At 35.7% G+C, this 16,510-nt stretch overlaps 1 protein-coding gene across 1 annotated transcript in view; it reads right to left on the reverse strand.

Moving 5' to 3' along the window:
• Positions 1-15,930: 15,930 nt before the first annotated feature.
• The window catches only part of LOC104001989 (uncharacterized), a 355,145-nt gene continuing 354,565 nt past the window's right edge, over positions 15,931-16,510 (reverse strand). Inside the window, exon 3 of the mRNA XM_024348688.2 lies at positions 15,931-16,246. Within this exon, the coding sequence (XP_024204456.2) occupies positions 16,133-16,246 (114 nt within the window). The 3' untranslated portion in view covers positions 15,931-16,132. The remainder of the gene's footprint in view (positions 16,247-16,510) is intronic.

Consider the following 16,510-nt stretch of genomic DNA (forward strand, 5'->3'; position numbering starts at 1 on the left):
AGCATGCAAGTGCAGTAATCTTTGCTCTGTACAGAGATTCTTCTTTTTACAATAAACTGTATCTGTGTACAATTTATTTACTGAGCCAGAGTGTATGGAGTAAATAACACTTTCAAGATTATTCTTCCTTCAGAAATCACTTTTATTATGTTATAAATAGAAAGCCTTTGCAAAGCAATCTCTTATAGTTAAGAATTCAACCCTGATCAAGTAAGTGCACGCACGCATACACACACACACACACACACTAAATCCATAGAAACATGTTTGTTGTTTATTTTAATGGCAAATAAATATATTTCTCTTTTCTATTCCCTACTATAAAGGTGCACATAATTCAATATGAAGTGGGGCATATCTTCTTCCTCTAAGAAGTGAGGCAAGAAAACAGGGTCTGGAGGCAGGAAACATAAAGCTGATTCACACTTCAGCTATGACAGGAAATGTTCTCTCCATGGTAAATGACTTTGTAACTTTACTTCATCCTCCTCATTACATAGGGCATACCCCAAGTAACCAAAGGAATCCTCTAGAGGGTATTTAAACTCCCCAAAATTCTGTAACGGGGCCCTTGACTCCCTACGCTTAGGTCTGCTCCCACGCAATGGAAGGTACATTCATTTTCAGTAAAACCCTTCATTTCTTCCTTGCTTTGTTGGTGCGTTTTGTCCAATTCTTTGTTCACAACACCAAAAATCTCGACACCACGGGTGACAGCCAGGAGGAAAAGGTGAGCCCAAAGATTGGGATTTATTTTTCTCCTTTCTCCTTTTCCTTTCTGCTGTATACAGAGGAATCTCTCTCTCTCTCTCTCTCTCTCTCTCTCTCTCTCTCTCTCTCTCTCTCTCTCTCTCTCTCTTTCTCTCTCTGTCTCTCTCTCTCTCTCTCTTTTCCTTTTCAACCCAGGACCCTTGGTGGGCAGCGCCTAAACATGGAAGCAACTACAGGTTTCTGGCTGTGGCCGGTGAAACTAAGGGGTTTCCATGTGGAGAAGCCTGACTGCCACTGCCCGGTTTGCTTAAGGGACCTGGGTCTTTTTCATTTCTTTTTCCCCTTCTTTCTTTTTCAGCATTTCAGCGGCTATTTACAATTGCCCTGCTCCAAAGGGAAAATGACTTTTTTTTTTTTTAATCTTTTCCATGCATGGTGCCTGATCCCTACATGCCGCACAGCTCAGAGCACACTCGCACATGTTTCAGAGGACTTAAACCTTCTTTTCTTATGCTAAATTCTTCCCTTAAGGTTCTCAACTGGCTAAGGACAAAGAGGCCCACCTGGCATCCAGGTCTTCTTATTATAGTTCATGGCTCTTCTTGTAAAGCTCATAGTAGGCTCTGGAAGGGAAAACCTACATGTGGCGCCTGTGCCCACCTAAGGTCAGAGACGTCTGACACTCTAAGATTGGACCCCCACAGAAGGATGCTCTGGGGGTCCTGCAGATTTCAACCTGCCCAAAGGGGATACTCTTGGCAGAGGTTCTGAGGTCCCGTACTAAGGCCTCCTTAGAATGTTCTCTCACAGTTGCAATGCTGTTTGGCCCCAACATTGTTTGGAATTTGGAGTTTACTGTTGAATGGGAAAGTGGAATGGTGTTGCATGTATCCAGGCTTTCGTGCTACGATTCTAAGCAGGGCGTCTGGTTAACGTGTGATGCCCTCCTTTGATACTGTTTGGCCCCAGTGCTCCTTGGAGTCAGGGGAGGTTTGGCCTTTAAAACTCAAACTGCCATGGAGACTACTTTACCTGAAATTTTGGTTCACAGCCTTCATTGGATTATCGATTGGGGCAAAGTAAAACTGAGAAGCTTATATTGCTATCTCATGGCTAAGGTTCCAAGCTATTGGATCTTCGTTTATGTCTGTGTGTACATGTCTAGATGTGTTTATTTGTATGTACACTTGCTGTATGTTGTGTCTACCAAATTGGCTTATAAATAAAAGAGCGCTCATAAATTATGTAAATAAGTCTAAGCAATTTTCAATTTCACGTGACTTAAAATATAACTTTACTAAACAAGCTAGCTTTAAAATTCTTGGTGGAATAAAAACAAAAATGCCTTCAGAATTGTCAGCGTACCTTTTGTCTGAATGTTATGTTTGTCTTTCCTAGATATTTTAAAATGTCAGTGTTAATTTAAGCTGGGAGCTTCTTGGGGCGAGCCTGCCTTCCATTCTATTCAAAGTCTCACTGAGATAAATGCGTATCTGATTGCTTCCTTTGGAAAGGTTAATCAGAAACCCAAAATTATGCAACCATTTGGCTCCAGCCTACCTATGATCAGAAAGCCCTCAATCCTGCTCCTCACCTCGAGGTGCCCTGCCTTTCTGGATGAAACCAATGTTCATTTTACATATGTTGGTTGATGTCTCATGTCTCCTTTATTAAAAGTAAAAATTAAGTACAGTGAATGGGATTAATGTTTTAGGTAAACTTTTTGTATAAAATAAAATCTTAAAGTTACTTTTGATGCTCATTTATTATCTGGGTCATTTCCAATTAAGAAGGGGTTGTTATACGGGGAAATACGTTTCTAAAATTGTGGAACTATACTTATCTATAAATGTCCATATGTGATAGTTCAGGATTTCTTGCTTTCTAGGGTTTCACAAGTTTTAGGTTACTAAGGATAAGAATTCTAGTTAACACATAATTCTGTATACAACATGTGCCAGGAAGGGTTATGTTACTAGTGAAAAAAAAGAGAATAATTTTGTCTAATTGTGGAGTTACCTAAAAGTTAGTTCAAATTATAGATTTGAAAAGGTTATTTATGAAACAATGTAGTAAGGAACCATTAAGTAGGGGAGAAAGATATGGAAAAAGTTTAAATAATAAAATATTCTTAAAATCTTCATAAAGAATCGGAGACATTTGGCTTCTTAACATTTTCATAGTTAAAGCTCTTAGTCTTAATTAAAGTAAAATAAGAAGTGTTGTAAAAAATGCATTGGCAGTTTGGCAATTCTTTTTAAAATATAGTTAAGCCTGAAGCTGGATTTAGTGTAAAGCCAAATTTCACATACATGCTTGCATTGCTTCATACTATGTTTACTGTTTTGCATGTATAGAGTTAAAGTACTTATTGCTAATGTGCCTAAAATGAATTTCTTAATTGCACAGGATATATAATAATATTGGTGAACTTAAGGATATTAAATTGTGTATCAGGAATAAAATAATCATTATGTGGGTTTTGGGGGGACCAAGGTAATACTGTGGCCTCCAGAGTAAATTAAGTAAGAAAATTTAGGGTTGGTTTCCTGTTTATTTGTTTTGCTTCTAGTTTTTGTTCGTTTGCTGTTTATTCTCCTCTGGCTTTGCTTGTGTATGCATATATGGATAAAACCATGATGTTTTTTAGTTTCTGGTGGAAGACTTTTATTTGGTTCTGTGAATACTTATTTTGTTTCCTATGTATTTCTAGCAGTCATCATTCATTCCATTTATCTAGAATTCCTAAGCTACCTGTATTGGGACAGCAGGAATTAATGGAGCACACCAGCTTTCTATCTTTAAACTAACTTTTTGAATTTTAGGCTTCCTTATACTTTAAGTGTGTTGAGTTTACTTTCATAAATAGAATTGGAGTCATATTTCTCTCTCTGCCTGGTTTCTCTAAAATTTGTAAACTATTTGTGAATATTCTTAATTCATGGCAATGTGTTTGTTTGTATACTGTCAAGCAGGCTCTCCAGGGCTGCTCAGGGGGAGAGAACCCAGAAACCTGGCATGCTGGCAAAACAGTAAGAATTTCTTACCACTCAGTCTTTCTATGCAACTGGTTAAATACAAAGTAAAAATCACTGTCTATCTCCTCTGTAAAGTTTTACATTAATTGGTTTAAATAAGAAGAAGAGCTTACATTAAATATTTTGTCAGAAAAGTGAGAAATGTAATGTCTTTTATTTAGTTCATGTGACTTGAGTAATTTGTGGGAAATAAAGACGGCTTTATAGATTATTGGTAAAATACATATGTCTTCAAAATGTAAACATGTGGTCTAAATTACGTTTAAATATTAGGTTTCCTTAATGCATTAAGGTCATAAGCTGCTTCTTTGGCTTTTGAGAATTGTTTAACCTGCCTGCTTTCCTGCTAGGTAAGGCCTGGGGACATGCAGTGTTGGCCATATACCTAGCTGTGCTGGAGACAGTCAAACCTTATCAGAACAAAACTTAGCAGGTTTTATGTTAAAATTCATCGTATATCATGCAATTAAGACTACTGGAAACACTTTTACATGCAAGGTGTTTAAGAACAGTAGAATTAGTGGGGTCATTTTTGATAAAAGATTATAAAAAGTTTTTTCTTCTTTAAAATTTCTGAGTCATCATTTTGGTAAAATAAATAATTTATGGTGATCTGGATTTCCAAAATCAAATTTCAGTTTCAGAATTGTCTTTCCCAATGCCTGGCTTTTTAGATGGATCACAGGGCACCTGAAAACAACCAGAAGGGAGATAAGTGGGATTATTTGACATGTTTGGGTACATGGAATTGCCAAAATGATGTTCAATCTTCTTTAGGTTATATTTTTGTGAATAATACTAATGTATTTTCTAGGATGATATGGCATTTCTAAAATTCTAATGTCTAAGTATGATTATTATGTTAAATTATTGTAGACCACAGAAATAACCAAATTTCCTTGTATAAAGCTACTAACCCAAATAGAACAAAAAAATTAATTGAATGCCAGGAAAATACTTTGTCATATTTTCATGTTAAATCAGCTGATATTGAAATCGTTTGAAACAGTTTATAACCAGTGCTTGATCCCATATTCCTGGGAAAACAATTACAGCACCACATACATTTGGTCATCTGGTGGTCCATTTAAACATTTGGTAAAGAGATTTCATTCAGTTGTTATTTTCAATGCATATTTTCTAGTTGTATGAAGGCTTTCCCACACAAGAGGCTGATGTTGTAATAGTGGATTGTTATGCTATTGTGTGTTTTCACCAGACGGGGAAAACTTTTTATGGTTTGGGTCTTCTCGAGGCATCAGACAGGGACTGTCCTTGCCATCCACACTGCAGCAAAACTTTGAGACCTTGGGCTTTGGGTTCATGGTCTCACAACTGAGAGGGGTCGCTCCACAATCTTGGAACTGTACACCCATTGGAACCCTTGGGGTAAAACTTACCAGGGAGGTTTCTCCCAGGAGAAGGATGCCATCCTTGATGTGAATATCTTTTTCCAGGTTCATGGATTAAGACTTCTACTCTCATGAAACTCTTATCCTTGAATATTTTTTCTGGCTTGTGCCTCTATGATCAAAAGAAGTGAAAAGGAGGTCTCTTATGTGCACTAATGGGGTGTACTTTTATTTGTGAAGGAGCGTGCAGCCAGCCATACACATGGATAACCTTATACTTTGATGGATAAAACATGAGGGCCCAACGTATGTAAGAAACTTTAGCGGTGCATACGTTGCCTCATAATCAGTCAAAAACAAAACATTGGTTCACTCCTCTTAGCCCACATCATGGGCTAAGGAGAGCATTGCCTGGAGACCTGCAGCATTCTAGAAGGGCATCATTTGTTGCATTCTTTTTCCATGGTTTAAGGTAAAGGAAGCAATGATTGGAAGTGTGTCCCTCATGATAGGCCCTATAGCAGATTCTACTCTGAGAGCTATCGGTGCACAACAGACTTTGCATTATTTGCTTGTGAAAGTTGTGCTAAACAATATAATTGGCTAAACAGAAAAATACTGTGGCCTATGAGAAATACATCAAATGCAGATTATAAAAATTCAGTTGTAGGGTATTAATGAAAAAAACACTTAGTCAAGCGAGTAGACTCTTCATCTAACTCCTTTTTTAATCTATTAAATTTTGGGTGGTTTTGTTTGTGGGGACCCTGGTTGGGGAGAATGCTCCAAGCTCTTGGTGTTGTCCTCCCAATGGTCATTGTGGTGGTCCCCCTGGTGCACTGCATTTCTCAGAGATTTTGAATGTTTGTGTGCAGCTATCTCTGGGACATCAAATGGTCTCTCTTCAACTAGTATGACAAGAGCTGAGGGAGATGTGCAACCATGAGGCCACCATAACCTATGAGTGACATGCTGAGACTGGAGGCGCAAAGTAATGATAGTTGAGTGTGGCTCTAAGGCCCTAAGTTTTGGTCGCAACCTAATCTGTTTGTTTGCATACTGTCACACTCTCACCTAAGTGGTCACACTCTCACCTAAGTGAGAACCTGACCAAAAATAGGGAATTTTTTTAAACAAACCTCTGGAAGCCATTATTCTGGGCTAAGCTCATGCACTAGGCCCCAACAGACCAAACCAAACCAAAATGGAGTTGTTTGTGCTAAGACTTTAAGGAAACACATAGATCCTAGAATAGACCGGGTGTTGTTGTTTTCTCCTGCAAGTCTCTATAACAAACATTTTTGACTGAATAAGTATCCACCCCATGAAGTTCCCATTAAATCTTTTAACCAAATTCATTTCCTCTTGCCTGGAGATCATCAAGCTTCAGATGATCATGCATCAAAGGTTCCAGCCAGTTCCAGGTGAAGACACCACCCCTGGGTATCAAGAAGCTAACCTGTGTCCACTAGACAGAGCAGGGCGAGAGTTCCATGATCCCCTGTAGTAAGGACTATGCCCCAAGCCAGCACGAAGCAGTTACAGAAAAAAGACCATTGGTCCCTCTGCCCCCCATAAAGATTCATGTGGATCACATCTCTCAGGGGGAAGATGAGGCAGGAAAACAGGGTCTAGAAGCAGGGAACTTAAGGCCAATTCACACTTCAGCTATGACAGGAAATATCCTCTCCACAGTAAATGACTTTGTAACTTTACTTCATCCTCCTCATTTACATAGGGCATACCCCAAGTAACCAATGGAATCCTCTAGAGGGTATTTAAACTCTGCAAAATTCTGTAACTGGGCCCTTGAGCCCCTATACTTGGGCCTGCTCCCACACTGTGGAGGGTACTTTCATTTTCAATAAATCCCTTCATTCCTTCCTTGCTTCATTTGTGCATTTTGTCCAATTCTTTGTTCACGACATCAAAAACCTGGACACAGCCGGGCGCGGGCGCAGTGCCTCACGCCTGTAATCCCAGCATTTTGGAAGGCTGAGGTGGGCCGATAACCTAAGGTCAGGAGACCAACCAGGCAAACATGGTGAAACCCCATATCTACTAAAAAATATAAAAATTAGCCAGGCATGGTGGTGTGCAGCTGTAATCCCAGCTACTTGGGAGGCTCAGACAGGAGAATCACTTGAACCCGGGAGGCAGAGTTTGCAGTGAGCCGAGATCACACCGTTGTACTCCAGCCTGAGAGACAGAGTGAGACTCTGTCTCAACAACAACAACAACAACAACCAAAAAAAAAAAAAAAAAAAAAAAATCTTGGACACCCTCCACCAGTGACAGAAGGAAGAAAAACTCAGAATAAAGGCAGCCTTTAAATTATATTTTTGAGAAACGTTTCTTTTGGGAAACGAATTGAAAAGCACAATTCATGCCTTGATTAGGAGTCAATATCATGCTAGTATATCTCTTCAGAAAATAGTTCAGGCTAATTTCAGATGTGCTAGAATTAACCCTCACAGCATGGAAGCTTTCCTTAAACCAAAGTGTGGAACAAAAATATTGACTGAAACTCTGGATACATGTGCATGGCACGTAGTCTGGTAGGCTTTCCTTTAAAGACTAGTGAACACGCCTCTTCATTGGAAAGAAAAACAAATGGAAATTTGGAGAATTTTATTATTTGAGACTATTCATATTTCATATTCTTAGAGAAGATTATCCCAGTCTCATCCCTGGTTACATTAACCTGCCTCAGTGTTTTCAGTAGAGGACAAGGGAAGAGGTTTGGAAACTCTCACTGTACAGTGTGCAGGTTTTACTTCATTACCCTATTTTCAACCTGTCACTGTTGCTTTTGCCTCTCGTTTAGGTGAAGCTCAGTTTGGCTCTCTCTAGTTCATGTATTTAGATCAATACCAGCAAACATTTTTTCTCTAAAGAGCCAGATAATACATGATTTTGGCTTTGCGGAACATATAGCTTTTGTGGAACTACTCAACTCTACCCCAAAGCCACCATAGACAATATGTAAAGGAAAGGGTGTGGCTATGTTCCATTCACATTGTCTGTACAAAGTCAGGTGGCAGGGTGGCTTTGACCAGAAGGCTGTAGTTTTCTGACTTCTAATCTATAGTGCAAAACTTGAGTTTTCTGCTTGGTGAGAGATAAATAGTTGGAATGTGGAGAGAAACTTAACCGTTTTACACATATTACTCAAAATTCAAATTTTAACTTCACAGCTCATTACCACTTTCTATAGTTCCTGGTTCCTGCACTTCCTGAGCGTCTCTGGAATTCTGTAAAAATATTTATTTACCTCTTATCAATTTATGCCCATCTAGAAATTCTCAAGTATTATAAGAGGTTCCTTGTTTTGCAAAGTCAGTAACTTCCCATATGCCTGTTTTCAGTCTTTCCAAAGGCCAAAAAAAAGAAAAAGACAACCTTTCTTGACTATTTTAATCTTTCTTTTGCTTTTACCCTTTGGATTTTGCACTTTACATCTGTACTGTATTTTATTAGAGTATCAGTAAGAAGCAGGAGTAAAGTCATGTGTTTAACTGCTTGTCTTCTGCCAGAAGCTGACCTCTTCTTTTTAATTTCAGATTTCTACTAACTTCCTTAATGTTTGCAACTTTTTATTATACTCATAGCTACTTATTGATTATGGATTTAATCTCTTTATGAAGTCTGTCTGCTTGCCTGCCTCCCTCCCTCCCTCCCTCCCTCCCTTCCTTCCTTCCTTCCTTCCTTCATTTTTTCCTTCTTCTTTTCTCTCTCTCTTGCTTGCTTTTTTTGGTGTGTTTGTAACTGCTGTGAATACATAGTGAGCACGGCAGTCTACCAGTAGTTATTTGAACTATAACTAAATCATGGATATGGGTATTTCCTCTTATCTAGAAATTGTCTTAATCTTTTCTGCTTTTAGTGAGATAAATGTAACAAACATGAAAACAACCAGAGATTTGGGCCTGCGTGGCTTTTTCCCCATCTAGTTAAAGAAGGTAAATTAATATGGCTACACTAGATTTCACCAAGGTGTGTGTTAATAATTAACCCAATTTGGTTCAATTTAATAACTGTGGCTATAATGAATAACAAATATTTTGATTGGCTTAATGTTTACTTTTAAAAATGTTGGTGCTGTTTGCACTATGATACACTTGACTTAATTGTTCAAATCAAATATTTAATATTATTCATGTTAGATATCATATGGGCATAATATATATTGAAAGTTGTATATAACAAATTTTCTAATTCTGCTGTAATAATTAATAAACTATTTAATTTTTAAAATTATTTGCCACTAATCTTTTTGCCAATAGACACTTTACTTCCAGAGAATACTTACAAAGGAATAAGACAAATGAGAAAGGCATTTGTTTTCACTTTCCTCTAATAAAAAGAGTGAGATGATATTTTAGAATATTAACCATTACCTAAGTTTAACTGTTCGGAGTAATTTCTGTACATCTTGAGGCTTTATTTCATCTTAGAGTACTAAGATTAATTAGTATAAATTAAATTTGATCCAATCTATTGCCCACCTTTAATGATACATACTGATGTGGCAAAATATATATATAGTTTTATTACATTCATTTTATTTAGTTATACAGGACAGGAAACAGCATACTTGTATTAAGGCATGTTTATGATCTAAAGGAAACTTTTCCATCTCGGCAAGCTGTGGGGACTGATAAGTTCTTGAGCTAGTCACCCATAAACCACTGTGCAATGACAAGTTTCTCTCAGTGAGATATTCTCTAGTATTCTACACAGAAACCAGCATGCTATAGCTAGAACTGAGAAATAGTGTGCTCAGTCTGAGACCAATTGATCTCACGGTAAGAATTTGAGTAGATACCCTAAAACTAAAATCACTGAATTTTTATCTTGCCAGCACACACATGCATGGACAGATGATTCACCGGCCTGTAGTATTAACTAGACATTCCACCATATTTGTATTATTTTTATGGAGAACTTAGTTCCTAGTAAATTTCTTGTTTCATTGCATACATTTTAAAGAAATGTGTTCAATGTTTTCTATAAAACTTGGTCTGAAATATAGGCAGAAAATCATGGTACCCCTTACAATATTACTACCAAGAAAGCTAGGAATTTTATAGAAAAATTAGCAACGCAATTGAAATGGAAGTCTCTAAGGTTAAGATATTTTACCACCATATACCCTATCAGGCAGAAATTGCTGGCCCCACAGAATGGTGGATTGCTCTGTTAAGACTTTATTAAAATGCTTACTAAAAGTGGAGGGATATCCTACAAAATGCCATATATTCTTTGAGCCTGCAACCAATAAATGGTTTTTCCCCCCCTCCCCCCCACCACTATACCTGGAAAACATGAGTCCAGGAAGCAAGGATAAATGTGGGAGTGTTTTTCTACCTATTGATTCTATTGACCCAGTCACAAAATATTGCTTCCCAACTCCAGCTAATTAAATTCTGTTGGTTTAAAAATATTCATATTCAACTAATGTTTTCACTAAAATAACCAACATTTTCATCAATCTACTTGCTAAGACTACCACCCAATTCTTTATGCCATTGAACCAATAGGGATGTTCAATATAATTGAGTACTCCTGTAATGACATGAGTGATTAACCTTAGTTATTTTAGAACATATCTTCATTTTCCCCTCCTGATCTTTCACCACCTCCACTCAATTTTTTCCTGGGATGCTAACTTGCATAAATGACATAAAAAAATCTCTGCTTTCTTGTTGGTTTCAGCTAATGGAGGAGTCCTGGCAAAAGACCTGAAGGAGAGAGTGAAGTCAGGATATTTGTATTCCAGGGCTCTCCCTTTAAGGTTGCTTCATGCTAAATATTCACCTGCACTGAAGGTCACTGCTTCCCTGAAGACAGGTCATTACATAGAACCTTTGCTGTTTCATATTTACTTCATTGCATTGTCCTTTTAGGCATGAGCATTTCAACAGCTCAGTTGCAACAGAACCACTGGTTATGCACTGTCCATTGTGCTTTCCACCACCCACACCTTTGTAAACAGGCAGCTTTGTAAATAAAACTTGCCTATTCCAAGTGTGCACCTATTTCCTTTTAAGACACTGATAACATTTTAAAGGAATTGCTGGTAAACAATGAAACTAAGAAAGGCTATATTTAAAATCCAAGACAGTCTCTTATGCCTCTTAGCAATTCCATGGCCAATGGTAAATTTTAAGGGACAACTGCAGTTACCCAAAACAGGCAGAGTCACTAATATGTTTGTCCCTTTAGAATGGAAGGTTTACGTCCAACAGGTAAAAAACGCAACCCATCGACAACAAAGTAAAATATGATTAGTGAAAGGAGGACTTACAAATACCAAGTCTAGCCTATTGATCATTTGCAGAAATGAGCATTTATAGTAGCTATGCTAAATGTATATACATATATTTAAACATACACACATATATACACACACATATAGCTATTAATACACATATACATATATGCATACACACACTTGAATCCAGTAACAGGTATAATTTCTACTCATACCTTTACTTACTATTTTGTATAAAGTTTGTTCAGATCATTTAACTTGAAATTTTAACTTTTAAATTTTTGGATCACATGAAGGAAGTAGAATTGAAATAAAAGAGGAAAAATATCACTCAGAAGTGGATAGGATTCCATTTTAGGATTGTCAAGGGTAAGCAAGTCTGCTCGTTTAAAATGGTTGCATTTTGATAGCCAAGAATAATTAAGTTGTGATTGTTAACTGGGATGTAATTTTGGATAGAAAGAGCAATAGGGATGCTTATAGTCAAGGTGGTGGAATGCGCCTGGTTGCCTTTGACAGTGCAGCAGTACTTTCTTCTCTTTTGTACTCTGCAATATCACAAGGAATGAAAGATTGGACATTATGTTTTCAGAATGCTTGCTAGCGAGACTCTAGGTTAGACTCTGCCAGGTATCATTTAGGATTTGGAAGGCAGAAAAGAAGCGGAGCCATATTAATGTACCTCCAGCAGTGGCACACATGCTCATGGGCCTTGATAAACAAGCATCCTAGAGGAGTTTATTGAAGAGAGCTGCCTTAGTTATGCAGGCATCTTTGATCTTACTGGTGGTTTTCCTGTGATTCCCCAACTATCTAGTTTGATCATAATTAGCTGGATCTACCTTTCTGATCTTCATATTTCTGGCTCTCCAACACTTTTGGGAGCATCTAACTCCCTCAGCAAAATCTTTTCTGTGTGAAAGGTATAGAGTGGTTTCAGTTTTCCTGAGCAATTCTGATTAGCACTATTGGTATGTATCTTCTTTCAATAAATATTGATATGAAGTCCATGGCATTATCATTTTTGCCTTAGATATCAAAGATTTCCAAGTGAAAGTCTGAACTCACAGTTGTTATTTCGTTACTAGGCTTCCCTAACATTTAATATTTCATTAATTCAGCCAAAATCATTTTAATAGTGTTTATATATTTGATTGTAAATTATATCAATAAGTTATATACATATATAAAGTAATCTGTAGTCTGGTGAGAATATTGATCTATTGGAAACATCCTATAATAGATAATACAAATTAATGTTTTAAAAGTGTTAGATATTTAATTTAATCAGCCTTTACTTTATTACTCTATTCTTGGTGTGCTGTAAATAGAAAAATAAATTATAATGCCATACTACAAGTATGCCTAGGTTCTGGGGCTGGCAAGAAGATGAGACCAGTTAGATTAATCCAGTTTAGAGTATTAGAGATGGCTTATCCCAGGTGATTTTTAGCTCAGTCTTAGTGCATGACCACAAATTAATAACATGAATTTAACCAAGCCAAAGGGAGTCTCAGTGAAGGAACACCATGAGAAATCTGGCAACGGAGTAAGAAAGAACCAGGTGTGTGTGAGAACTTCAGGCATTTTAATATTGCAGGTACCTAGCATGCACATTTCAGAGTGGTGGGAGGTGACACTGGGACCAGGTAATGTGGAGATGTATTGCCATCTTAAAGCCTTTGGACTTTGTCCTAAATGCCATGTGAAACTAAAACTAAAAGTTTACTGGCTAGAAATGGAATAAATGGATTTGAGGCTCATGAATTAAGCAGCATCATCAAGGGTTTGTGTTACAAGCATGTCAGCAAATTTTATCTTGCTTTTTTTAAAATAAAAAGCACTAACAACAGGACACATTGAATGTCCCTTAAAATATTGCAGATTAGTTTTATATGAGTAAAGTTTTATATGGGCTTCTTCCCATAACTATACAATAAATTAGGAACTGACTGTAGTCATGAAATATGATGACAGGACTTAGACCTTTCATTGGCTAATTAAATTTAAGTTCTATTTTTGAACTTTTGCTCTAGTTGGTCATTTATCACAATTATAGCAAAACATTCAGATGGGAAGCAGTTCTAACTAGAAAGCTCTTATAGATTCTTAGTTACATTTTTAGACAGTGTAATTTGATTGTACATAAAATCATTGTGAATATATTCTTATTATTTAACTATTTATATACCATAAATAACAAACACAACTACTTGATTTTTCTTCCTTTGGCTATGCAAACAATAAATATATATTAAATATTGCCTACAAAATATCTAAGAGGTAAAATAAAATATTTTTAAAGCTTTAATTTTTGTAAAAAAACATTTGTACATGATTAGATAGGAACATATTCTGAATTTTTCACTAATTCTTGTAAGTTGAATAAACACACATGTTCAAAGGGTGAATATTTAAAATTAACACAAGAAAAAAGTGTTGTAAAACCAAACCCTAAAAGTACATTTTCACTTTGAAACTTATCTAAAAATGGCAAGATATTGTTATTCAGTTGTATAAAAAATGATCTGAGTATTTAATACATAATATTTATTCCAGTTTTACTAAGTAGCTGTGTTAGTAAAACTTCATGCTTCCAGAAAAATATTTATAATTCAGAATTACACAAAATTATTCTGATCATTTTAATCCTTGGTTGAGGAGTTTTTTTTATTATGTTTTACTTAGTTTTCTGTCATAACCAAGTGTAACTCATTAAATCTATTCATTTGGATAGCTGGTTCAGGGTGTGAGCAGAAAACATATGGGAGGCATTTGACACCTAGTATCATGTGTGAGAGACTGTTAATTAAGTTATGTCAAAACTACAAACATGATTATAATTTTACAAGTGTCTAGTGTCATGCTTTCCTTGAAATCAAAGCATGCATTAACCAACTAGAAAAATAATTACATTTTGCAGATTAAGGGACTGAAGCAAAATAGTCCAGATGAGAGTATTTTCAGAATGAGCATTACAATTCTTCTATTTGAAAACGTAAAGAGAAGGCCAAAAATTCTGGCCATAATTCTGATAGTATTCCTCACTATAATTTATAGCTCTGTCAAGGTCAGTAAGTTGAATAAGTAGATGTCAATATGTCTAGTAAAATGGAGTCAGCGTTTAAAACACTGTTACATTAAGAACACTATTTTCAAAATTAAATTTCATAAACTCTTTCTTGGCAAGCTCTTAACTTTTCTTGGAAGCAGCCAAAAGTGGTTACATATTAGTGTGAGAGCAAAATTGTAATGCAGATGTGAAGGTCTTTTCAAAGAACAATCAATAGAAATGAGGTAACTGAATGCAAATCACAGGCTTAAGCTGTCAATTTATCAGTAGATTTCCTTTGGTAATAATCAAATTTAAAGTTGTGACCTTCAGTGGAAATAGATGTTCTGACAAGTTCTTCCAAATTGAGAGTTAAAATCTGAGGCCCTAAAAGAAAAAAGTCTATTATTCCTCCTCTGTGTATTTTAAATCAAACACATATATAAACTAAAAAAATACTAAATAATCCAGTTACACGACTTGGATATTATGTGTAGTTTTGACCTGATTAATTAAAGGGCCAAAAATAGTTATTGAGATAGGGAAAAACACAAATCACATTTTAGATTTGATAGGGAGTAATAATATAATTTTCTTGGACTTTCAACCCAGTACAATATCATCTTTAACTTTTACTAAGAAAATATTTGCTTTTCTATTATCGAGTCAAACTACTTCAATTTACTGTATCTATCTTATCCCATGTTATTTATAGAGCATCCTTGGAGGAGTTTCTCTAATTAAATATATCTTATTAAAATAAATTTGCTTGGGGGCATAGGCTTTTTCTTCTTCCTGAAAGCACTGTATGTACTAAAATATTTCAAATACCTAACGTGACTCTGATCTCTGTGGTGAAATATAGGATTATATTTCTCCCACACAAATATTTTTCTAATCTAAGATACTCAGATCACAGTTCTAAAATTCTAAAGATTTGGCAAGAACAATTTAATATATGCAAACTATGATTAATTAAATATCCACATTATTATGTTTTGCACATTTTAAACTCTTTTTGTTGAGGTGTTAGAGACAAGGCTATGAAAAAAATATTGCTAATGGGATTCCTAGTAGATGGCAAATCAGATCTATGTGCCAGTTCTCCTGGCTCAGGAAGCGGCACCACCTGATGGTGTCCTCTTTCTTGATTCCGTGGCCCAATGGAGAAATAAGTGTAGATAAAAAAAGCTATGTCACAAAATTAGCCATGAATTATGCAGTCAATAGTGTTAAGCTTTAAATTATAGAAAATGTTATTATGATTAAGACTCAGTTAAATATTAGAAATTTTGAGATATAAATGTGGTCTTATTACTCAACACGCTATTCTGATATTTTTGAAGGTAAGGACAAAAACACTAAGAATTTAGTGGAAAATAAAGAAAGCAACATTTTGAAGATGATAGTATTAATATAATATTTCTTGTAAAAGAGGCTTTCACATGACAAGCCTGGAATATAACTGTAAGGAAAATTCTGTAAAATATAATGAAATGTAATTGTAAGTTAAATTCTTTAAAAGTTTGATGGCTAAAACTATAATACAAAATAATAATATACATATAAAACATACCCATGATTATATTTAAAAACTACAGGTGATATATAGATAGATTCTGATATGAATTTCTAGGTTTCTGCCCTTTTATATAAATTATTTAAAACACTAACACAGGAGTAGCATGTATATGGAATTTCTTCAGGTTGAGTCTTCTGTGTTCTGCTCGTCGACTTCTATGAGTCCTGAATTATTGTGTATGGTCTTCATGAAGATAGAGCCATACTGGTCTGCTTTATTGTTGAGTCCCGAGGTCTAATATAAAACATAGAATACAGAATTCACTTAGTAAATATGGTTGAGTAAACAATCCATATTTGGAAATGGCTGCCACCTTTTACATAAAGGGTAGAGCCATAATTAAATCCATAGTTTCTAAAAATTTATTAAATAACATAGTTTTGGTATTTGATATTCCTAAGAAATTTAATCTTAATCTCTGTAAAATATATGCCACTATATACTCTCCATCTAAAAAATTTTTGATTTCTTTGCAAGAAATTGAGTTAAATGAGTTAA

Source organism: Pan troglodytes, chromosome 15, assembly GCF_028858775.2.
Source record: "Pan troglodytes isolate AG18354 chromosome 15, NHGRI_mPanTro3-v2.0_pri, whole genome shotgun sequence".
NCBI lineage: Eukaryota > Metazoa > Chordata > Mammalia > Primates > Hominidae > Pan > Pan troglodytes.